General features: G+C 34.4%; 2 protein-coding genes across 4 annotated transcripts in view; one reads left to right on the top strand and one right to left on the bottom strand.

The window, feature by feature from the left end:
- Window positions 1-923: 923 nt before the first annotated feature.
- On the top strand, window positions 924-5,583 carry LOC105344575 (inositol-3-phosphate synthase 1-B). 2 transcript variants are annotated; one of them, XM_011452362.4, is made up of 5 exons: window positions 924-1,076; window positions 1,766-2,182; window positions 2,276-2,679; window positions 2,792-3,034; window positions 4,095-5,583. In XM_011452362.4, the coding sequence occupies exons 2-5, from the start codon at window positions 1,777-1,779 to the stop codon at window positions 4,644-4,646; spliced, it is 1,605 nt and encodes a 534-aa protein (XP_011450664.3). In that variant the 5' UTR covers window positions 924-1,076; window positions 1,766-1,776; the 3' UTR covers window positions 4,647-5,583. The 2 variants fall into 2 exon arrangements, with proteins under 2 accessions (XP_011450664.3, XP_034299282.2); XM_034443391.2 differs by lacking the exon at window positions 924-1,076 and adding an exon at window positions 1,256-1,307.
- Window positions 4,077-25,769, bottom strand: part of LOC105344574 (Fanconi anemia group A protein) — a 43,282-nt gene continuing 21,589 nt past the window's right edge. Inside the window, exons 16-31 of one of the 2 annotated variants that reach the window (XR_004595702.2) lie at window positions 22,473-22,604; window positions 21,897-21,996; window positions 21,174-21,298; window positions 20,703-20,799; window positions 17,131-17,187; window positions 16,540-16,617; window positions 14,438-14,538; window positions 14,039-14,128; window positions 11,988-12,054; window positions 10,880-10,930; window positions 10,233-10,381; window positions 9,796-9,910; window positions 6,829-6,924; window positions 6,283-6,355; window positions 5,698-5,841; window positions 4,077-4,620 (exon numbers count right to left, since the gene is read on the bottom strand). Coding sequence is in view for 1 of the 2 variants with exons in the window: in XM_034443390.2 (XP_034299281.2) it covers window positions 6,287-6,355; window positions 6,829-6,924; window positions 9,796-9,910; window positions 10,233-10,381; window positions 10,880-10,930; window positions 11,988-12,054; window positions 14,039-14,128; window positions 14,438-14,538; window positions 16,540-16,617; window positions 17,131-17,187; window positions 20,703-20,799; window positions 21,174-21,298; window positions 21,897-21,996; window positions 22,473-22,604 (1,327 nt within the window). In the remaining variant the exon portion in view is untranslated. The remainder of the gene's footprint in view (window positions 4,621-5,697; window positions 5,842-6,282; window positions 6,356-6,828; window positions 6,925-9,795; window positions 9,911-10,232; window positions 10,382-10,879; window positions 10,931-11,987; window positions 12,055-14,038; window positions 14,129-14,437; window positions 14,539-16,539; window positions 16,618-17,130; window positions 17,188-20,702; window positions 20,800-21,173; window positions 21,299-21,896; window positions 21,997-22,472; window positions 22,605-25,769) is intronic. The other variant, XM_034443390.2, reaches the window with a different exon arrangement.

Genomic DNA, 25,769 nt, shown 5'->3' with positions numbered 1-25,769 from the left:
TTTTTCCAAGCAGTAGCAAGAAATCGCAAGATTTTTCTTTGGTAGAAATCATTCTCTTTTCAGAATCAAAACCTATTTGCTACATACTGTTAGTATATATACTCTTTTATATTATAAATTACTTGAAATGTAGACATGAATAAAGACATCCCGCCTTCCGCTGTCAATGGACTTGCTGTCGATGAACTACCGGTATTTGCTAATGGATGCGTGTATTACCGGTTTTTTGTGAACTTCTGACCTCGTCCATTCAATGGGTTTCTTGGTCAAACACAATTAACTTGACATTTATTGGTTTGTAAGCAGTGTTTTAAAAAAGACATTCGGAGATCCTAGAATAACTCGGTAGTAAAACATTACTTCATTTCACTATCATGAAAATGGCTAACATTTATATACATTGTATCTTAGACTTTAGACTTTTATAAATCGATCATAAATAGAAGATGTTGGGTGGTAAAAATAAATAAACAAAAGCGTTGACAGTGGTATGATTTTGCATTGATTTGATTTACCCTACAGTCTTTACGAATAATCCCGACGACTCATAAATAATCTTTTTCAATGTGTGTATTTCTAAGCGGTTTCTGGCGTTCGGATTTTAAAATAACCTTAATGTGAAATCGTGCTCCTAGTATGCACACCTTAACAATAACGGCGAATGTAAACAGAAGTCTAAATCAATAAATCTAATAAAATCAAATGCATGTCCCATGACCTTTTCATCGCCACTGATTAATTACATTTGATATGAAAATATCATTTATTTACCGTAAGTTTAAAATCCGCTAAAATATTTCATATGCAATTTAGTATAAAAAGTAAATACATGTATATATTTTTAATATTTTTTTCTGCCAGGCAAACCCAATCATTAGGTAGCATACCCCTAATGCGTGATATCTGTGTGCATTTGTGTTTTTTCGAAAAACGCAATTTTTCATCAGAGTTCGACGTCACATGATCAATATTCATGAGTCGAAATCTATAAAAAGAAAAGTGGCGTGATCTCGCACGCGTGGATTTCTAAGCCACGGTAATACACAACACAACAGGCACGGCAGCGTAGCAAGCAGGTAGGTGTGCTCTTATTAATTAACTAGAACTGAGAGGGATGGCAATATATCTTGAAGTTTATATTAAAAATGAATAAACCTCGTTTTGTGCCTTCACATGTGATTAATCCATGAAATTGTTATAATAGATTTTCTTAAATTCTCTGAATTAATAAAAAACTTTAATGGTGTTCATTCGATGAAACTGTTTCAGAATGATTTTCTTTTCAGCTCTTGGACTAGTACACACAGGTACTGAATACCGATATTGATATATTGGGTTTCGTAACGTTTGCTTTAGTTAGTATTTAAATGTCTTCGATGATTCCGACATCAGCTAATAATCCGATTTGTATTTACCGCTCGTGTACTCGGGTCTCTCGGATTTATTATAAAACGATCGATATCTATCGGTACATGTTACATGTGGACCAACGACCTACCTATAAATTCATTTTGTTCGGTGTAAAAATCTACAAATTAAATTATTTTGACCAATGCATTTCAAAATTATCTATCGGAAATATTTTTGATGGAGAAAGCAAGCATCTTCCCACCCACTAAACCATGATCTCTTTTTTTTTTCTTTCCCTTTTCTCACCTACCCTTCCCGAACATGGGGAATGCTGTATTATTTCAGAAATTTTATTATGCTATATCCGACGGAACAAACAAAAATAATCAATGAATTCTAACATCTAATATTTCAGCTGAACCAAAGATGCCAACAATTGAAGTCAATAGTCCAAACGTATCCTACACAAGTGACTTTATACAGTCCAAGTATGTCTACCAGAACACCAAAGTGGACAGAGACGTCTCGGGAAATATCACCGCTACTCCCGTCGATACCGAGTATTTATTCCGAACACAGCGTCGAGTTCCCAAACTCGGCGTCATGTTAGTGGGATGGGGCGGAAACAACGGCTCCACTATTACAGCAACCATCTTGGCAAACAAGCACAACATAGACTGGCCGACCAAAGACGGCTTACAGAAGCCCAACTACTTTGGCTCCATCACTCAGGCTAGCACAGTTTTACTTGGAACAGGCCCAGAGGGAGAGGTATATGTGCCCATGAAATCCTTGCTCCCCATGGTCGACCCAGACGACCTAGTCTTGGACGGTGAGTGTCAAAATTATATATCATTAAAGTTTTCTGCAGAAAACTTTTGATAACTTTGGTTTTTCATTTGATTTTCAATAATATATTTTATAGGTTGGGACATTTCTTCAAAGAATTTGGCAGATTCAATGGAGAGAGCAAGAGTACTCGATTACAATCTACAAACACAACTTAAACCTTACATGGAGAATTTCAAACCTCGGCCGTCGATTTACATACCAGAATTCATTGCTGCTAACCAAGCCGAGAGGGCGGATAACGTCCTAACAGGTAGCAAGCAAGAGATGATGACGAAAATTCGAGAGGATATCCGGGAGTTTAAGAAATCCAGCGGTGTTGATAAGGTCATCGTATTGTGGACTGCTAACACCGAGAGGTTCTCGGAAATAATACCTGGAGTGAACGACACGGCAGAAAATTTGATTAGCAGCATCCGCAACAATGAGAGCGAAGTTTCACCCTCAACTCTATTCGCGGTGGCCTCCATCTTGGAAGGTGTAAGTACCCGCTCTTTTCGGTTGTACCTCAGCATCAAAATAGTTCTTTTCAGTTTGCAAAATAAATCGAAACGAGTTGGAAATGCAACTTTTTTCTTTTATATGTCGACAGGTTTCTTTTATAAACGGTTCTCCTCAGAATACGTTTGTACCTGGATGTCTGGAATTGGCCGAGAAAAAATGCGTATTTGTTGGAGGGGATGATTTCAAATCAGGACAAACGAAACTTAAATCGGTGTTGGTAGATTTTCTTGTCAGTGCGGGAATCAAGCCGAGGTCCATCGTTAGCTATAATCACCTAGGAAACAATGATGGGAAGAACCTATCGGCTCCACAGACATTTCGCTCTAAAGAGGTAAGAAAGTATTAAATCATTTCGCTCTAAAGAGGTAACAGTCACCGTAACTTGAATCGTCTTCCAAACGTGTTGAATATAAATAAGATAATTGTAAATGTACAATGACAGAGTATACTTCACAAAGTTTAATCAAATTTAAAAGAACAATTACATGCATATACCTGTATTCTCCCAAAGAAAGTGACCGCAGCCTTTTATAGATTTAATTTTTTTCCCCTGGAATGTTACATCAAGACAAACAAAAATCTTTACCTGGTGTAAACAATACAAAACTTTATGAAACAGCCAATAGGCGAGATATTTTACAACGTATTAATTAAATTCCCAGTAGTCTGATGGCGACAGAAAACGCGGTTTAAAATTTACACGCGTACTTTAAATAAAATGAACACGCGTACTTTATATAATGTGACTGTATTAAAGTTAATTGGCAATTTAAAAAAACCGCTAATCTTTTTAAAACAAATTGTTTTCTCACTCCCATATACAAGATGTCCTTTTGAATTTTTCTTTGATCTTTTACCCCTACTCCCTACTTCGCAAAATATTAACTCGCTCTATAGCTAGTTATGTAAAACATTTCGACTTTCATATGTATTAACGACTAAAATAAAAAGCCTGAACTTATATTTTCAGGTGTGTTACAGCGCTATAAAAAATAAGTCCCCGAGTCATTTTGTAGAACGTTTAAATGCTTGCCTACTGTTACAAAGCTATACGTTCTACATTTTAACCTCAAATAAAAGTTCAAAGTCGATTGGGACATTTTAATTAAACCTCATTGCTTAGGTACCATAAATACAAATAAACACTTTTAAAATCAATTTCAATTGATGGCCAATATTCCAATGAAATTCATAGATGGCTTCTTGAATTAAAACCCAACCCCCCCCCCCCCCCCCGAAAAAAAGACGGAAGAAATAATCAGTGCAAGATGTTAACATCTGTCCCTTGTAATTCGATCCCTTTCAAATGCAATACACAAGTAAGATTTTTACTATATAAAAGAACAGTTACAGCCATTTTTGATTTTTGTGTCCCCCTCTTTCTAACTTAGATTTCCAAGAGCAATGTGGTAGATGACATGGTCAACTCCAACAGAGTCCTGTACAGCCAAGGGGAGACCCCCGACCATTGTGTCGTCATCAAGTACGTGCCCCACGTGGGGGACAGCAAAAGGGCCATGGACGAGTACACGTCCGAGATAATGATGGGAGGGACCAACACACTGGTCATCCACAACACGTGCGAGGACTCGCTGCTGGCCAGTCCCCTCATCATTGACCTCATTGTCCTGGCTGAACTGTGTGAGCGGATCCAGTTCAAAGTGGGAAACGAGACCCAATTCCAGAAATTTAACTCCGTCTTATCTTTCCTGAGTTACATGTGTAAAGCCCCCCTTGTTCCCCGCGGCACCCCCGTGGTCAACTCGTTGTTCCGACAGAGGTGTTGTATCGAGAATATTCTCCGGGCCTGTATCGGACTTTCTCCCATTAACCACATGCTTCTGGAGTACAAAATGCACAGACCGGAAACGATCGTCATCCCAAAGACCCGTGTGTCCAAGAAAGACAAAGACATTCCTAAAGAGAGTGAGAGTGATGAATAATAATGAATGAGTGAAAAATAATAATGAAATGTTAAGAGTATATATACATGTATTTACTTGCTGTTAACTTAATTAAGCCTGGAGAGTTCTGATTTTTTTTAAGGACTGCAGACTGACCGCCAGTAATCAAATATGCATATTTGTTTTGATTCTAGACTATTGTTGGACTATATTTATCACTGCATTAAAATAAACATCGTATTATATTACCAATACATAAAATGCTTGACTTGAAGAGTACATATCCCTCCAATTTTGTTTGTTCTAGCTATAATCAAACAGAGTTATCTTTCTTTGACTTCAGTACCAGAACACACTATCATCATCATCATGTTTGTTTTCTTACACAGTGCAAAAAATTTTCAATTCTTACTTCAATAAAAAACCCATCAATGTGAAAACTGGATATGGCAATAAATTAAGGTACAAAACAATAATTATAAATACATGTATATGACAGACCTTCCTTAAAAGACTCACGAAAGGAAGGGCATGTTATGATTGATTTATAGATTAACTAACATTCGTCTTTCATGTTATTCAATAAACTGAATTCTAAAAGAATAATTTTCCATTTACTTAAAAAATGAACTTTTAACCCATTAGGGTCCCCTCTTTGCGGACTCGGGGTGTTATTTTGTAACATAAACGTACCTTATTTCAGGAAGCTAAAACGTAATTTGGATATTACAGATTATATCAGTCTTAAGGTACCTCACCACACCTAGACTTGTACTTTTTTAGAGACTACGTCACATGATGGTGTTTCAAATGTTTTGTTAACATTTTTTATCAATCTGTTTGGTCAAATATCGCCATAGCTAAGTGGTAAGATTAGCGGGCTTGTGAAGCGCATATCATGACTTTGAGTCCGCCTGGGGCTTTTGTTCATATTTACTTAATTTAATTTTTGAAAATAAAATTTTTATCCAAAACTTATTTTTTTTTCTTCACCTATTTGACTTATATATTTCTTATCCATCATGATATATATCATAGTCAGGTAATTTTCTGCTGATTTGAGAATGTATTTCAAGGTTTAGTGAGGTACCTTCAAGGGATGATCTTTAAATTATCTCATTTAATTTTCGTTCTGTCTTAATCATCTCCCTTGGAAGGGAGGCTCACTCTTTATTTGAACAAACTTAAAGGCCTTCTCCAGAGGATGCTTTGTGCAAAGTTTGGTTTCTTGGTTCTGGAGAAGAAATAATTAATGTAAAAAGTTCAGTCAGAGGACCAAAAATGTTCATAAAAGAAAATAAAGCTTTATAATAATCAGGGATCAAGGGTTTATTAACAAATTTAAAATTAAAACCTTTTCTTTTATCATGCAAATCAAGTTATCAGAAATAGTATAAGCAGCATTTTAAATTCACTTAAACCAATTTACCAAATAATCTGATGGTAATTGTAATCTTATATTTATCTGCTCATTATCAAATACTTTTTCTGATGTTTGCTGTACATACATGTATGGGACACAATTCTTCTCCAAGGTCATTTAATTTACTTCTATATTCCTACTGACATCTTAAAGAAATTTCCTCACATGATTCAAAAACTTATCCTCATGGTCTAATGAAGGTAGTTAGCACATTTAGTAAATGAACAGGAAAACTAAAAAGACATTGCTAACTTTTTTATTGTTCTCTTGCGATTGCTTGTTTGTACATCAAAACAATGTCTGCTCCACAGTCACTCAACAATTCCTGCAGATAGAAGAGCATTATTATAATGAATACAATAATAAGGCCCAAGGGCCTTAACAGTCACCTGAGTATGATGCAAGCCACATAGGAATTCAAAGAATGGTAATTCTAAACGATACTGCAATATACACCAACAGAAGAAGTTTAGAATATGCTAAAAAACAGGATTCATCTGGTGTTAAAGGATCAAGAAAATAAATGAGTCAGGTATTCTGAAATTTTTCAGATATTTTATTCCATTCAACCATGAATGTTCAGAGGATGGAGAATTATAACCCACATATGCAAGTATCTTGAAAAATGACATCACCAGCAGGTAGTGAAATCTACCGTATTGCAATTGCAACCCAACCCAATGTTAGTAAAGATTTCCTTGCTTATCCAAACAAAACCCTGTACCCTTGTGTGTGTGGGGGTGGGGCACTATAACTTGACGTTTACCTGACCTGTTACTAGTATTTCTCCTATCTTACCTTGGTCACATTCTTCAGCTGAGCTTTTGTTGCAGAGTTAAAACACCCTTTCACAAATCCAATCACATCAATCCAGTCATTCATCTGAATTAAATTCTGGAATTAAAAACACACAAAGTATAAACAACTAAAGTCAAACTTTTGTTATCCCGAACTAGATGTGACTATTAAAAACTTCTAGATATCTGAGTATTCGATATATTGAGGGCAAAATACTTAAAAAATAAGTAGTTGGGACTTACAATTCACTTTGACATATCCATTGTTTTCAAGATATGAGTGCTTAAGATATCAAAGTTTAACTGTATATATGTACTATACTTTTAAAAGACAAAATAGTTAAAAAATAAATTAACGGGACTGCCCATTTACTAATGAATGCCATATTCATCTTTTAGTTGTATTTTTACTGTGATCAGCCTTTCTTTTAGTTAAAATTTCTGAAATTATTAATAAACTGGTGCATGTACCAGGTAGTTTTTCATGTTTGTAGCAACTAGAACTGTCCTAATGGGACTAATACCCTCGCAAGTCTAATTTCAAAAGGGACAGATTATCAATTTTCCCTAAACACATGCTCCATCTAAACCATGCCTCGGATAATGGCCCCCTTGGGACAAATGAATTCAGCCACACTTGTTTTTGATGGTTTTATTAGCTCCTAAGAATTTATCATTGACAAACAAAAATTTTGCATTGACAGTTGATAGAATACTTATAAAAAATAAATTTACTTAAGACATAAATACAAAAAACCTCCATCGGGATGTTTCTATATACAGGTGAATCTCGATAACTCGAACTTCAGGGGACCAGGATTAAACTTAGAGAGATAAAGAGTTTGAGAGAAGTTGAAAAAAGTCCGAAAATTTTTGTTCTGGTCATTTTGGTCCTAAAATTATAGTACCCGGAAGTTTGTATTTATAACATGGAAGGATAGTCTAACATGATTCCATTCATATTTTCAACATTACTTCAATTTAAACAATACAGAACTTAGTTGTGTTGTTATTAAGTGGGTTCTTTTTTCATGTTAAAAACTTCTAAGTATATTATGTTTTCATATTCACAGAATATTTTAAGTGAAGAGAGGTTTAATCAGAGACAAATATGTCAGAGACATAAATAACAGTGTTATTTATGTCTCTGGTTAAATATACTGTAATTTTCACAAATAGATCAGTTACAAATTACTTATCTACCCTTTGAAGGAGGCAAGAGTAGTGTCACTTACAAAATCAACCAATTCACACTACCACTCTAGCCCCTTGGGGTTCACGTGGACGCGTGTGTACATGGCAACCAATTTGAGTTATCAAAAGTGAAAAACAATGAAATCTGTATAACGGGACCCAGGTTTTACTTCGACAGATCAAGAGTAAATTTGCTTAGTTATATAAAGAAAAAAATTGGGACCGTGATTTCATTTCAAAGATCAAGAACTTCGAGAGATCAAAATTCGAGCCATCGAGTGTCACCTGTAAATATATTTTAGAGTGTTTTAATGCTATTAATTAATTAATAAAATCCGACAGAATTACCTCCCTTACTTTTCAACATCAGTGTTCAATATTATAATATATAGAATAAGGAAAATGAAAACTGATATAAAATCATTAAAGCTTGTCTGATCTTAAAAATTGCAGGTGCACATATTCAGATGGTGATCAACATAGGTACAAATTTTCAGACTGCTCCATGTAGTAGTAAAAAATTCTATAGGGGGGACAAAGTTGCGTCTACAGACAGACAGACAGATAACGGACAGGGTGAAACCAATATACCCCCCAAAACTTCGTTTGCGGGGGTATAAATATGACCACCAGTCTATCGTCACTAGCAAACACTGCAAACACCTGTGCTTAAACAGTCTACACGATTGCAATCAGAAATATGATGGAGGTTTTGCATATTCATTCCATTATTAAAAAGAAGACACCCACTCTAACAAAATCAACAATAACTGGAAAAGAGACTGTGATAACTCACAAACAATTATCATTAAAGTGATATGATAAATGTAATATTCAATTATAGTCTGTCCCACACGATATTTATGCAGCACAATCAGACAATTCTTAATGAAAATATACATTTTTAATAAAAATACATATACATGTGAAAGAAGTGCAATTGAAATCAATGAATTTCAAAGGGAAAATATCCAAGATATCTTAAATTCATTGACACATTATAATTTTTTACTCAAATTTCAAAATAGATTTCTTAAGGAGATTTACAATGGAAAAAGTTTACATCTTTTCTCCATTCGTTAGTCACTAAAGATACCATGCACAATTCTTTAAAGTTATCATCTGAGTACTTTAATTTTTTTGAAATACAAAATCCCTATACACTTTATTTTCAGCTGTGTATTGAAACCTGACAAGCTACTGGGAGCATTTCAAAGGGAAAATCTTGGGATTTTTTCAGACTATTAAATGAACGTTGTTTGAACCCAGAGGTATTTATAAATATAGAATTAAATTTTTAAAAAATTGTGAAGCATAAATATCTTGGGACAGACTATAGTGAAAAAATTGTCAATCAAAAAATGACCTAAATTTTTGTGAAAAAGACTGGAGGCAGCTTACGTATGAATATGAACACTTCTCATCTAGACTTCTTATGGAAATAGTGATTTTTAGTAACAAAATTTGTTAACATGTATTACATGTGCAATGATATTTTACACACTATTGTAATATTGTCACTGCTGATCATGAATAGAACTATATTTTTCACCTTAACTGTATAAAGAGTACCTGGCTCTAGTAATATATCTAGAATAGATGGTAAGTTCTGATCAAATATATTAAAAATTAGTCCATTCAAAATTAGTCTATTTAAAACGAGATATATAGAAACTGTATTATTAACTGAGATGTGAATCCATACATATACACTATATAAACTACATTAACTAGGTTCCAAATTCGTTATACAGTTCTATATTATTTGACATACTTCTGAGGGTACTTGTTGGTCCATGCAGCGCACTACTTTCTTGTGTAACAAGAGAACTGATGATAAATACGTCACACTACTCTGCCAAGAAGTGTTTTTTCTCCTTGATAGAAATCTACAAGTAATACAATGAATCAATTTGTGCCTTCTACGGATATGTGTAATGAACATGCACCACATTATTAATGTGTTCATTACATCAAAATATAAATTATAAACAAGAAACGCGTGATAATATTTTCTTCCCCCATAATTCAGTAAAAGACTATGTAATACTGTTGTATATTACTGTATACAAAATCTGTTTTCCCCATTCAATTTTTTCTCAATTTTAATCGTAAAATTGAAGATTAATTTAGATGTTTGGCTCAGGAATCATCAAAATTTTAGAGTTATATGTCCAAAAAAGTATTGCAAATACATTAAACCAGCCTTACTTGATGAGGGTGAAAGGCATCTGGTGCAGAACATTCTGAGGTAACATCGACTCCCATTCCCCCATGTTGCTGGCCAGATAGGACAACAGTTCAGGCTTGGACAATAGAAGATTTTCCAAGGCTTGCTCAGCTTCCTTGTAGAACTGACTCTGGAATTATTAAAGACACGATCAGGACTTTACTACAAAAAAATTGTCTCTATTCCCACAAACGCATGCAGTGTATGTATATACTTGAAAAATAAATCTCTTCATTTAGTCACAAGCTAGCGTAAGTTTTTGTGAGTGAATTGCAAGTTTTTTGTGTTAAGGAGGCTGGGGGGTCAAAATATAATAAAATATAAAACCATCAGATTTATTTGAAAATTTTATATGTGGTTTCTGAAGCTATTAACTACTTTTTGATAAAGAAAAATTTCATGTTTTTTAATATGAAATTTCATCATTTTCCATTATTTTTATATGGAGCTCTTCTTTTAAAGGAGGTCAATATTGTCTAAAATGGCAGCCACCCCCCAGCCCCCTTAAAGACACTGTAGCTATGCAGCATGTCAACACAAGTTATACTGGTAGAGCTACAGACCTGTAGCAACAAAAGAAAAAAAAATTATAAATAAAATGCTGAGTTTTAAACAATATATCTTTTACCTTGACCTCAATAAGCTCTGCAACAAGAAGGACAGCAAACCCTTCAAACACCTGTAATGAAAATAATCACCAACAATGAAACCTGTAATCAAATTTGCCACTGGCATTAAGGGCAAGTTAAGTAGAATAATAAATCTGGGGCAAAAATTTCTTGGATAGGCAAAGGGTACAATTGAACCTTGATATAATAAACTCTAACAAATATACCTATAACAAGTGAAAAGCTGTCAATGTGACAGCAAACTGGGTTTTCTTTTATTTGAACTGTATCCATAATCCATGTCAACCCCAAATGATAAACACTACCAAACGTATTCAGTGAAATGGAGTACCCTATATGCAATATTTTGCCAAAAAACGATTAAGTTCAAAAGCTGGCATTTTTTTCATAAATTACCAGAAATCAAAATCCTAGCAATATGCACACCTCTAATATATGTACAAGTGATCTGCAAAAGAACAACTTCCTATCTTGAAAACTGTAGGAGGAGTTACCGTACAATGAGGATACCCTATATGCAATATTTTGTCAAAAAATGATTAAGTTCAAAAGCTGGTATTTTTTTCATAAATTATCAGAAATCAAATGTACACCTCTGATTTATGTACAATTGATCAGCAAAAGAACAACTTCCTATCTTAAAAACTGTAGGAGGAGTTATCTGTACAATGATGGTACCTTTTTGGCAGCCACCCGCCACCCACCCGCCATTTTCACCGTTTTAATAACCGGATTTTTCTGTTGGAAAACCCGGTTAAAAATTGAGTTTTTCCCCTTTTTAGTATAGGAATAATATAAATCAGTGTGGAAGCATTGGACCTGATACCATTGCTTTAACCAATTTGATTGTCTTTTATCGAGAAACAGAAATCAACAGTTTTTTGGCCTTAATTATAAATGGAAGCAGCAGTAACTAAGGAACAGAATATCCATTATTTTTTGTCTTAGTTATAATCTACAGAAAAAATAGGATCATAGTTGAGAAATCGAAGTTTAAGCCATCAAGTGTCACCTCAAAATAAGATTAAAGTGAAGAATAAACATTTCGATATGATGTAAATATTAATTTGAGAAATGAAAGAATGCATGTAATATAAATCATCTTACTCTATCCTGCCTGTCCTCACTGGATCTGGCTTGTTTTCGTATGATCTCCATCAAAGAAGTAAGTGACCTTCATAAAGACAAGCATTGAACATAATGAGTTAAAACGAAATATCTCAGCTTTGCAATCACTGCTTTCAACAGATTCTCCTTTTGATAAGTGATTTTAAGGTGGTATGGGACATCTGTCAAGATTTATGTAGATCAAAATACATTATAATTAAAATACTTTCAACCGCTTAGAATGTTACAATATTAAGATGTTAAAATGTTTTAAAACAATATTAAAATTTTACAATATTTACCAATAAGTTTCAAAAAAAATTTGGAAAGGTAAAAATTTTAAAATCCGCCACGGGATTTGAACTCATGACATACAGATTCATAGTGAACCCTCTAAGACACTATTATACGCACAGTCAGGCATGCTTAAAACTAGAGGTACTGTGAGCAAGCTCACAATTGATACCCCCCGCTAAGAAAAAAATCATAACGCACATATTTTTGCTATTATAGAAAATATTGGATGAATCTATTTAACTGTCCATTTTCTATGAATAACAACTGCTCTATTTTTTAAAACTGTTAATGCTAATAGGAGTAAACAAACCAAATTCTATCCTTTCATTCCATTTTATTTTAAGTTAACTGTTAATGCATGAGGACATTTGCATCCTTCCGTTAACAACCATGACTCGAATCAAACGAAATCCACATGTCAAGCAGCCATTTAATATTTAAACATTTTGAATTATTGGTATACTGAGCCCGATGTTTCTCCTATTATTATTTTTCCACATATTTTTCCCCCCCCAAAAAAATTTCCTCGGGGCAGGCCATTTTCAGAGAGACGGGAATGAAAATCTAAAAATAATTTTATGTGGCCTGAGAAGAGCAAGATTTGTGTCAAATTTAAGCTTCTAATATTTCCATTAATACAAGACGTGACACAGACAGAATTTAGCATTTTTGAAACAATGACCTTGAACTTCCTCAATTGACCTTGGGTCAAGGTCATGACATACCCTTTGGTCATAAGCAACCTTTGTGAGAAGTTAGAACATTAAATGCTTCTCAATAAGAAAGATATGGACTGGACACAAATTTTGCATTTTTTCTGCCAGTGACCTTGACCTTGCCCGAATGACATTGGGTCAAGGTCATGACACACCTTCAGGTCATAAGCAATCTTTGTGTGAAGTAAGAACTTCCAATTTTTCTCCATAAGAAAGATATGGACCGGACACGAATTTTGCATTTTTTTCTTCCAGTGACCTTGACCTTGCCCAAATGACCTTGGGTCAAGGTCATGACACACCCTCAGGTCATAAGCAATCTTTGTGTGAAGTAAGAACTTCCAATGTTTCTCCATAAGAAAGATATGGACTGGACACGATTGCACAGACAGACGGACGGACAAGGTGATTCCTATATACCACCCCCCCCCCCCCCAAAATTTTGTTTGCAGGGGGTATAATAATGAATTTAATTAGTTCGACCCATCCTAAGTACACCATTAGGAACTGATTTTTCTTGGAAATACGGAAAAAGGAAAATTCATTTCGGGGAAAATAACAATTTTCATCCAATTTCATTCAAATTTCTGCAAAATATGTGTAAAATTATGACCATTTCAAGAGTACTGTAAACGTATTATATTTGGCATGTACAATATTTGGCAGAAATAAGTTTTTGAACAAGTTGGCGTGGATTTGAATTAGCGTACTCCTGAATATGACTATTCTTATACATATATGCATGGCATTTAGCGATGTACTTGATATAGCGGAAGCCGCAATTCGCCAAAAGCACTAAAAAGAATACACAGCCAAATGTAATACGTTTACAGTATTCTACTCCTTAATCCAATTGAGGGTTATAACATGTATAAAAACGTGAAAAATTTCATAGTGTAATTAAGTGTTGAATCTTCATTGCACAATCACTAAATTGTCCTAACATTCATTCACCTGCAATCATCACTTAAAAACAAATGTTAATGTACAAAACCTGCCATACACAATAGGGTAATATCCCTTCCACAGTTTCCTCACCTTGTATGAAGGAGTGAGAGAAGAGCAGCACTTCGCATCGAGACATTAACATCTAGCTCACCTGGCAATGGGGCAGGTGTGGTCCTGCTTCTGCAAATTACAAAATGAATAATACTGTGGTATGTAATTTATCATACTAAACATCTGTAATTACAATATTGTGATACTTACCATGGTAAAGGTCCATTTTTCACAGTACATTCAAATCTTGAAAACTGTTATTCATACATGTATTTGGGGATTTTGTTCCTTTTGTTTTGTTATATATCAACTCAAAACATGGATGTTACGAAGGATTTGATTTGTGAACTCTTTTGTAATATGATCAGTATATACTACAACAATAGATAGGACAGGTCACATTTAAACTTTATATAGGTACACCGTGTCTGAAGCTACCTTTCCACCCAGTCTGTGATTTTCAGCATGTCTTCCAGTCCTGGATTGGTGTGCTTCTTGTAAATTTCTGCTATCAAGTTTCTTGTAAACTGTGTATGAATCTAAAACCATATAACAAAACTCATACTGGTAACATTCTTTATAAATTTACACACCAAGATTAATCTGATAATCATTTTATAACCGAGACCAACTGAACGACAGGAATGGACCTACTGGCACTCAAACATTTTAAAGGCTTTAAAATGTGGTGTGAAGCTGAAAGTCTGTGGATAATGTATGTAAACATTGTACGATTTATAAAGGAGTTTACAGAGATTGCATGTATAAATTGTAAGTACCACTACCATAAATAAAATTTTTATGTAAACCATAAATGAAGGTGCCTCATTGTGATTGTTTTATATTGGATAAAAAATTATTTCTGTGGGGGTACATATATTTAAAAGAATTAGTACATATAAATACAATGCAATGAAGAGAAATAATAACAAGAGGCCCAAGGGCCTCATCACCCACCTGAGGTAAGGTAAAATCAGCTAAACAGAGTCATAATTCAAACTATCTTGGCAATGTAGTATAATACATGTAGGTCCTGTATAAGTAAGAGTCCATTTTTTTTTTACCCTGGATATTCTTATTTTTATAATCAAGTCCTTTTTCAAAAAGGATGATTTTTAGTCATATCATCTGTTGAGCATTGCAGTTCTAAAAATGATACAAAACAATTGTTTACATAAAGGATATAAACCTACATCAAACTCTGAACCCCTTGTGAGGCCCAAGAATCATTCAGGAGCCAAAGTCTATACAATTTGAAAAAATCAGCAATATGTCAAAATGCTTGCATATAAGTAAAACCATATATCATAACATTTCATTTTTTGTAAATGATTACAATATATTTTCCATTGCAAAATTGGAACCCCAATGTGGCTCCACCCTACTCCTCAAGATTTTGATTTGAAAGAATTTATATCTACATTACCTGAGGTTGCTTTCAGCAAATTTACAGCTTTTCTGGGCAAATGGTTTATAGCAAAATATCTATTTTAAATTTTTTCTATTTATATTCCTATGTAAATCCCCCCCCCCCCCAACCAATGATTTTCACAAATGTGTATCTACACTACACAAGGATGTTTCCACACAAGTTTCAGCTTTCCTGGCTGATTAGTTTCTGAGAAGAAAAATTTAAAAGATACACACTATATATTCCTATGTAAAAGTCCAACCCCCCCTCATTGTGGCTCCACCCTTCCCTGGAGTCATGATTTTCACAAATTTGTATTTTTCTGAGAAAGAAATTTTGAAAACTTGTACTTTATATATTCTAATGTAAAACTTTGACCCCGATTGTGGCCCCACCTTATCCCCGAGGACATTGGTTTGTAAAAATTTGAATCTACACCCTCTGAGGATGCTTCCACACAAGTTTCAGCTTTTCTGGCCAAATGAATTTTGAGAAGAAAAATTTAAAAGATATACACTATATATTCTTATGTAAAAGTACCATCCCCAATTGTGGCCCCATCCTACTGCTGGGGGTCATGATTTTCACAACTTTAAATCTAAACTACATGAGGAAGCTTCCAATTAAGTTTCAGCTTTCTTTACTGATTGGTTTCTGAGAAGAAGACTTTTAAAGATTTACTCTATATATTTTATGTTAAACTTTGACACCCCCTATTGTGGCCCCACCTTACCCCTGGGGACAGTGATTTGGACAGACTTGAGTCTACACTATCTCACAGACTTGAATCTGCACTATCTGAGGATGCTTCCACACAAGTTTCAGCTTTTCTGGCCAAATGGTTTCTGAGAAGATTTTTGAAAAATATCAACAAATTTTCAATAAATTCTAATTATCTTCCCTTGATAGAGAGCCCTTCATTTTAACAGACTTGAATCCCCTTTACCCAATGATGCTTTGTGCCAAGTTTGGTTGAAATTGGCCCAGTGGTTCTGGAGAATTTTCACCAAGCTTGGCAAATGTAAAAAGTTTACAGACAGACAGACGGATGCCGGACAAAAAGTGATTAGAAAAGCTCACTTGAGCTTTCAGCTCAAGTGAGCTTAAAAGACCTGAAATTGTTACTTACTACTAGAGATAGGGACAGAAGAGGGCATCTGAGTAGAACACTGTCTACATCCCCAGCATTTTCTAATTGACTCAATCCCTACAATATCAAAAATTTCAAAATAAACATTTGGTTATCCTCCTGTCTTGCAGTAATTACATGTACCTAGTACAAGTACTTATTTTTGATGAGGAAAAGATACTGCTTTACATTTCCAAAACTACATAGCCTGAGGAATTTTGCATATTTTTTTATAGTCTGTCCCAAGTTATTGCTTCCATCAATTTTTGATGATTTTTAATAAAAATACACATACCTGTGAAAGCAATACAATTGAAATCGATGAAAGGGAATATATCCAAGATATCTTCATTGAACAATTATATCTTTTCACTCATAAAATTTCACAGGAATTTTGGGATGTGTATTGAAACCTGAAGCGGTAGAGGGGGCGTTTCAAAACCGATAATGTGGACATTTTTCATATTAGTGGATGAACGTAGTTTGAGCACAAAGGTATTTACTATTATTGAAATATCAAGCAAAAAGTGGTGGAAGCAAAAACTCGGGACAGAGTATAGTACATATGTACTGCATAAATGGACTGTATACCTGCAACATGTAAATTGCCTCTCTGGCTGGAAAATATCCACATCTGCACAAACACGTCTGAAAAAGAAAAAGTAATTAAATGAAGCTTATACATACACCATTTCACCTGATGACACATACTTGAGAGGCAAATTTATCTTTGAAAACACAAAACATTCAACTCAATTAAGAAGAAGTGATTAAGCCTCAATTAACAATCACCTAGGAATAACAATAAAAGTCACTGCAGAGGAGTGAAAGGAACAAGGATAATATATGCCTCATATCAAGAGTTATAGAGCAAATTCTCGACTACTTCACAAAAATCTCATACTCAGTGGAGAGGGGGGAATGATGTCAGGGTTGTAATCATCACAGTTCATGTTATCCTCCGCAACCAAACTTATTTAAGGTAACCCACAGTATCATAATTAATATGCAAAGTCTGGTGTGTCATAGGACCAGTTATATACAAAAATAAGCATTCAATGCTAAGGCCAAAATAAAATCATTGTTTGTATGAAATTGCATCCTGCCTCATTGAAATACCCCATGCAAATAAAATCAGCTGAAAATAAAGATTTTTTTTTGATATGGAGATTTTTATTTTTGCCAATTCTTTAATTAGTTAAACTTCAAGCTTAGAAAAAAAATTCACTCCCTCCCTCTTGGGTCTAGTAACCTCCATGCAGCAATTCCAAACAAACATTTTTTTAAGGATGGCCTTAAATTAATTTCAAAGTTTATTTGTATAAAATATTTTTGTATTGTTGCTTTAAAGCAATTAAATACGCTTGTCAGCCATAAAACATGCCATTTAGTGCACTTCTGCTGTTAAACATATAGTGCCAGAAACTTTGCCGACAAAATTCCTTTTTTAAAAGATATGATGAAACGATTATTTTTCAAAAGTATGTATCAAATTGGCCAGGTAAGTTTGAACATTTTACAAGTCTAATAATTATAATATATCTAATCAAAATGCCTAATGACTATCACTTGTGCTCATATGTCATTATCAGGTTTAATACGTGTTATCAAAAATTGAATGTCACAGATTTCCAATGCAAATTCATATATTAATAAGAAGAAATAAAAACTGAATGTAAATATAGTACAGTACGTGCAAATAAAGCATGACATGGACAATGTCAAATGGTATATAAGTTATATGAGTCAACTAGATGACCTAAAAACTTATTTAATCCGTTGACATGCTGCTTAACGACTCCAAATGCAGGATTGGTCAGATTATGTTCGATGTATGAAATATATACCATAAGGTGTTATATTTGCTTCTGTTTAAATGAAATGTATTAATTTTATAGTACAAATAAAATTAAAACAAAACCATTAATCTTATCTATATACAGAACAGGGAGCACATGGCTCAGTGATATAGGGCGTAAGGTCAGTAGCCGAAAGGTTGCTGGTTCAAACCCCACTGTAGTCACTTGATGTTGTGCACTTAGACAAGGCACTTTATCTACATTGTCTCAGTCCACCAGTTGAAATTGAGTACCAGCTTATGCTGGGAATAAACCTGCCACGGACTGATGTCCAATCCAGGGGGAGTCAATGACTCTCATCCGCTTAGCACCATGGACACTGGGATAAACACCTGCCTTATGCGCCCTAATGGCACGATGAAGGACAATAAATAACAGAGTATTCACCAATTGCGCATTACTTTTTGTGTAGCATTCATGCTGTTACTTAAAATTTAAGTTTTACTGTCTTTGTGTACAAAAACTAGCAAACTTGATGTTCCAGTTTAAAATATTACTTTGTTAAAACTTCTAACCAACTTGCTTCCACTTGATTTCTAAGTAATATTCTTCAAACTTTTACAAGGGTTGATCCAAAAGTAACGTCACACTATGCACGACGTTTCACACTGGCACTGTACTGCACAAAATGTATTGCTTCAAAATTTAAAAAAGACCCCAAAACACAATATTTTGAAACTGAAATATCGTAGACTTTTTATAACTGTTTAAAAAAAATTACCGTATATTTCGGGTATCTACACAAAAGATCAAGGAATAAAAAGACTGGACATGCAAATAGTGAAAGGAGGCATATTTTGCTTTGATGGATAGAAATCACTAGAAAATGTACTGGAATTGACATATCAACCTACAATTGAGAGCGAGTGAACAGGGTACCCTTAACGTGGTTCCAATATCTGATAAAAGCATGTGTCATGTTAATAAATAAATTAAATAGACAGTCGATATACACACTGAAGAAAAGTTAAAACTAGGTTTTTACGTCATGAGCTACATGTATATCATAAAGCTACATTCATGACTTCTTTAAGAGACCTCGAAAAACTGATCGAACATTAAATAATATCCAATATACTACCCCATCAATTACCAAAAAGAGTTATTTTATGAAAAAAATATGAAATAGACCATCATGGTCATCTTTTAAAGAGTACTTAAAGCTGCTTGGTCCGATTTTATATCAAATTTTTTGCACGCTTTTAAACGATGCCTATGCTTAGTATATGTGTAATAATAGACATTGTAGTAGTTTTACCCGTCAATTATGCCAAATTTCAATGAAGAAATATACGTACAAAATTTGCTAACAAAACAAACGACATTGAAAGGTACCGCGTTATTTCGCCTCATGTTAAATTTCACCCCTGACGACGAGACGGGTATGGTTGTATTGCGAATTTGACATCGCTTTAAATAAAGGTCGAAATGATCAGACAAATTACAAATAAACATATGTCTTGTTCGCTAATATTTCTAAAGTCTGCTTTCTTTACAATCGATGCATAGCATGCGGGTTGAATAACCCCAATCATTCGGGGGACGAAACCAAGCGGTTTCCTTTTCTAAACATTCCCGTGATGCATTTTGGTTTGTTTTTTCGTTTGCCCAAAGAGAAATTATTTTTATTTACTTTGAATATTTCTAACTTTGAAAGGAGACTGATTCTGCTGGTGTAAATAGGAGAAAGTCCATAACTTTCTAAGATAAATGATTTGTATGAAAAAAATTTTGATACTGTAATTACAAAAAAATCGGACCAAGCAGCTTTAATTATGAAATTCTACCAGAATGACGAAGATCTAGAAATGACTTTGCTAGCGCGCCTCAGCTATCCTTGCTTCTTGCTCTACAAAACATATTCCCAGTTATCTTCAGAAATATTTCTCATAATGCATTAAAACTTTCAGATCTGAATTGAATTACCGGTAGGTAGATATCAAGTTTTGTCACTTTACACAGATTTTTCATGATTTTATCACATCTGTGAAATTGCTTTTGGATCAACCCTCGTACAATTAAGACATAGGCAAATCCGGGTTTGGGATCTAATCGATAATTAATGACTAAACATGTTTATCACAAATACCTTGTCAGCATTTGAATTCTGTGACTATACAATTAATACATATCAAACAGACAAACAAGAAAATCCTTAATGATCAAGGGAGCCTAGGTACAAACATCAAATGAACTTCTTTTAATTCAACAAAGAAAACATAATACTGATTATCAAATGTCATTAAACTTTGGGAATTCCTTCAATAATTCATATTGCTCTCTAAAGAAAAATAATACACCTACAAAGTTTTGATTAATGATCTGACATGGAAGATCCAGAGCTGAGGGCGCACTTGGAGAATCAGCAAAGAGTCTGAAGGCAGGAAACCATGAGATTATTCTACAATGAAAAACATTTCAGACATTGATCAACAAATGCTCAAAAAGAGGTAACGATTTCATAAGCCTTAGAAGAGAAAGCTTTCTGCAAGCCTTGACAATTATTGTACTTTCAAAAGCCTCACTAACAATGGAATCCACAAATGTTTAAGACAAGCATTTTAACAAAATTTGTTGAATGACAGTAACTAGTATATTTTTCTCAAAAACAATTTTTTTCCAAAAAAAAAATGATCGAGCCAAAAATATATTTAAGATTTGAGACATTCAGGTAAAAATATGAAGAGAAGCATCACATGTAGTTAGGACTAAACACCTCATTTAAACATACACAATTTATTTCATATTTACAGTTGTTCAACAGAAATCCATTACCTAAATATTGCTTGAATACAAAATTCTTTTTCTAAATTTGATTCTCTCCTGACCATTTCATCTTGTATTTGCTCAGCCAGCCATGATGCTACTCTCTTACCAGGCATCAAATAAGAAATCAAGGTCTGTAAAATAGTAAACAGTCCCCTAAACACGAGGCCCAGGGGCCACATCACTCATCTGAGCAACAATGACCATAACTCTGATCAATGCAAACAAATTTTCAATATTTTAATATCTGCCCTTGAAAAGGGCATGATCCTTCTATTCAACAAACTTGAATCCCCTTTATCTAAGGACACTTTGCACCAAGTTCGGTTGAAATTTTGTCCAGTGGTTCTGAAGAAGTTAAAAATGTTAAAAGTTTACAGATAGACAAACGGACAGACAACGGAAGAAATGTGATCAGAAAAGCTCACGAGCTTTCAGCGCAGGTGACCTAAACAGTTAACATTAAGGAAAACAGCTGTTTTTACACCACTTAAATAAAAGTACAGGGGGTATACATCATAATGCCAAATAGGAGTTTCCATTTAAAGTAACACATGTACATCAATATTTCTTAAAATGTGTCTCCTATCACATTTGGCATTTATCTAATCCCTCTTAATCTTACACATCAACTGCTGTACCTACTTGACATTAAAGAAATGAAGTTACTATTTAATTTCACAGAATTTCATTCACTTTCACAGAAGATATTTTCAGTTATTTGGAGCTTACCTGAAGAACAGAGATAAAGTAGAGATGGGTTTCTTCTGTGTGTTTATGTACCTCTTTACTAGTGCAATCTTTGCATTCCGAAGATGGATATAACTTTAGACTATCAAATTAAAAAACTGTCAACTCATTAAACAGAAAACAGTGATCCTTTTCTGTTTCATTATTAGTCTTTACACAATACATAAGCAACATATAAAGAAATTTTGTAATCCATTCTTTTAAGTCTGTCAAATTGCGTTGTGTATGTTTTGTAATAATAATATTTCAAGTTTTCATTTAATGAAGAGGTTGAGTACCCTATCAAACAGGACAATTCCAGCATTCTAACTAGTATATCAATGCCCACACAAGCTAGTACATACTATGGAATCATAAGAATTCCTGGTGCCTCAATTTTCGTGGTATTAGCCCTTGCCCACCAATTTACATCCTCAACGAAAACTAATTCAGTTTAGATTTAGTTTACCTTCTGAAACTAAAAACTGACCCATCCACGAAAAAACATCCCCACGAATAAGCAACAAACCCTTAATCCACGAAAATTGGCCCACATGAAATTAAATGATTCCACAGTACCTCATTTCCTGCTGCAGAAGTTGGGTAAATAACTCTCCTATAATCTTTCTGTTGTTGTCTTTTATTGAACCGTTGGCTGAAGATTCTTCTAGCAAATAGGAATTAAAAACAGTGCTGTGTACATGAACCTGCCTAAAGAAAAAAAACAAACAAATCAGTGACCACCAAACTTAACAGAAAGATTATTGTTCATGTATACCGTAAATCTGGAAATTTTTACGTCGATTTATTTTCGCGAACTCCAGTCATAAAGCTATAGATTAATTTTTACATTTTAAATTTTTGCGAATTGTCATCGGCGCTAAAAATAAAATAATTAAGCACTTAAATATTAAATGTCAACATACTGAGATGCACAATGTTAGCTAACCTTCGGACATCGTATATTACCACCGCCTCTAATTTTCTCACGAATCGTATATGTTTACCAACTTCATTTGTATCATGTGAGAGTTGATGTCTGCAATTTATATCTTGTTCAAATTACCGATATATACAATAACAGCAGCAAATGCAACAAAACTACCTAAAGGGGTATCTTGATACGGATTTATAGCGATATAATTATCCCAATTAGCAGTTCACACCTTCACATGCACGGTTTGTGTACACCACACAAGTATCGGAGGGTCACGTGTCAAACACAGGTGATGTTGTTTTCTGTGTCAAGCGAGCGAAAATGAGAAGAAAATGGCGGCATTGAGCGAGAAATTCATAATACTGTACAAATTTTCGTATTCCGTGAATTTTGGTGTCCCGCCGGTACACTGTGAATGGGGTAAAAAAAATAACGCTACATTCTGCGTAACGCCGGTACATATCATATCTATGAATAAATCACGCATGCATGCAGTGTCATCAGTATATATGTACACTTAAGATAGATATGAGGCTACTAGTCAACCGAAGATACTGATTTTGAGTGAAGTCCTTCTCCACACGCTGGTTATAGCTTGGGGGTGATTACCTGGTTATATAAACAGGTTTTTAAATGACCACTACTTACGGACACCTGTTCATATAGTTGATGTAGTAGAAGAGACAAGCCTTCGGCAAAAATTTTATTACTTTTTTTTGTTGATTAATTTTTAGGAAAAAAAATTTTGCGAATGCAAAGCACGCGCAAATTAGCTAAAAATTTATCTACGGTAAAAATTTCCAGATTTACGGTATGTAACCAGTGTTAGTAATTAATATCAAATGTTGGTCTACTTGTAAAGTAATTGTTTCTGTGTGTGTGTTTTATTTACATCTCCAGGTGAGGATGTCCACATGGAATTGTTTATTTTTATCTGACCATTCCACTACCAGTTTGACCTGTTCAACAACATTCTAAATTTAACTTTTACTAACACATTTTCTTGCCTAACTTACCAGACCCACACACACCTTGTCTTGCCTTGAGAGGGGATATACCTGTATTAAGATTAAGTGCAAGCTTGGTCTTTGATTAGCTGCTCGTGTCTGGTAATTCTTGTGTAATTCAGTACTTATTCATATAAATATATTCTATGATTTTCTTGTTTATAAAATAACAATTCCATATCATATATTAACTACCTTGTATCTAAATAATTGTACCATATTCTGAGAAAATTGTCAAATGAGTCAATTTTGTATGTTTCAGGTTTTTTGTATATATTGAATAAATTGATTATATGACCCCTCAATGGTGTTCTGTCTACCGCTGGGTTACACATATGTTCAATTTTATCAACTACAGTAGTTGGCCATGAATGAGTTCGCAAAATGGCGGCGTCGTCGATGTAAACAAACTTCGTCTGCAAAAATCAAACTCCGATTTTTGATCTTAAAATTATAAATCATTTACCTTCTTGTTTAGTATTTAGTTATCTGCCCTTTTGTGCGTATTACACTTCTAATTCTACGTGGAATGCTGTCATACAAGCTGCGAATGTAGTGAAGAGGCAATGCAGTCCACGTTTCCAGCGTTATGCGTTTCAAGTCTTCGGCGTTTTTAATTTCAGATGTTCGTCGCTGTATGCGAGTTTTCAAGGTTTTCCAGACATTTTCAATTATGTTCAGATCTGGACTTTGGGCTGGCCATGGTAATGTGCTTATATTGTTGGTGATTTTCCAAGCATTGGCCCTAGCAGACACATGACAAGGGGCGTTGTCTTCCTGGAAGATCCAGGGTCGGTTCGGGAAATGTTGTGCGACCACAGGCCATAAATAATCATCAAGGATAGAAATATATTTATCAGTGTTCATGTTGCCGTCAACTGGTGAAAGGGTTCCTACGCCATGGTATGATATGCACCCCCAAAACATAACAGATGCCTTGCAGGTGCGCTCCCTGTCTCCAAATTCACCCAAGCACTCGGGTCGTAGACGCTCGTCAGGCTTCCTCCAGACGTATATTTTATTGTTGTTACCCAACATAATTTTCGTCTCATCACTAAAGATGACTCGAGACCAATTTTCACGGACAGTCCATGTTAATTTCTGTCTACAAAAGCGTTTCCGTCGCTCTCGATTTACGTGCGAGATAGTAATTCGCTTTGAAACCACACGCCTCCTATATCCATCGTCACATAGTCTTCTTCTTAAAGTTCTTTCAGATATATTACAACCCGTTATGTTATTAAACCTACTTGTAATATCTTTTAATGTTTGTCGTCTGTTGCCTTTCACACGTCTAAATAAAACTTGCTCATCTCGAGGTGTTGTTTTTTTCTTACCCCCACTTCGCCGCTTGTTTTCTGTAGTTCCTCTCTCGTTCACCCTTTTCAAAAATTTCTGAATTGTTCTGCTGTTTATATTAGTGAATTCCTGAATTTTATAGCTTGAAAAACCGTTATTTGATAAAGATAAAATGATTTTTTTTTGTTCTTCTGTCAATTCTTTCCCGTGGCGAGCCATTGTTTCTATGCAGACGATAAATTGTTTACCAAAGGGGAATAATCCAGAAAATAAAACAAAACAATCCAAAAATTATAAAACTATTAATTCGGATAAAATTGAACTCGATACGTTCATGATTTACGGTAAAGTTTTACTCTCAACTTTCCAAGCGGACAATATTTGTTTACGCCGCCGCCATTTTGCGAACTCATTCATGGCCAACTACTGTATGCTTAAACATGTACTTTTTCCATTGTCTTTGATAACAATCTGAATCTTATTTGTAAAGCATAGATCAATACAACTCATTAATGACACAAATGACATACTGTTGGTACACAAGCGGGGTCTGCATAATAATACCAAATAACACATAAAGTAACAACAGATGTTTGTGAAACACTTATGTCCCCCTCCCTTGGAAACATCCAC

This window comes from Magallana gigas, chromosome 3 (assembly GCF_963853765.1).
Source record: "Magallana gigas chromosome 3, xbMagGiga1.1, whole genome shotgun sequence".
Taxonomy (NCBI): domain Eukaryota; kingdom Metazoa; phylum Mollusca; class Bivalvia; order Ostreida; family Ostreidae; genus Magallana; species Magallana gigas.
This window is presented reverse-complemented; position numbering and strand designations above follow the sequence as displayed.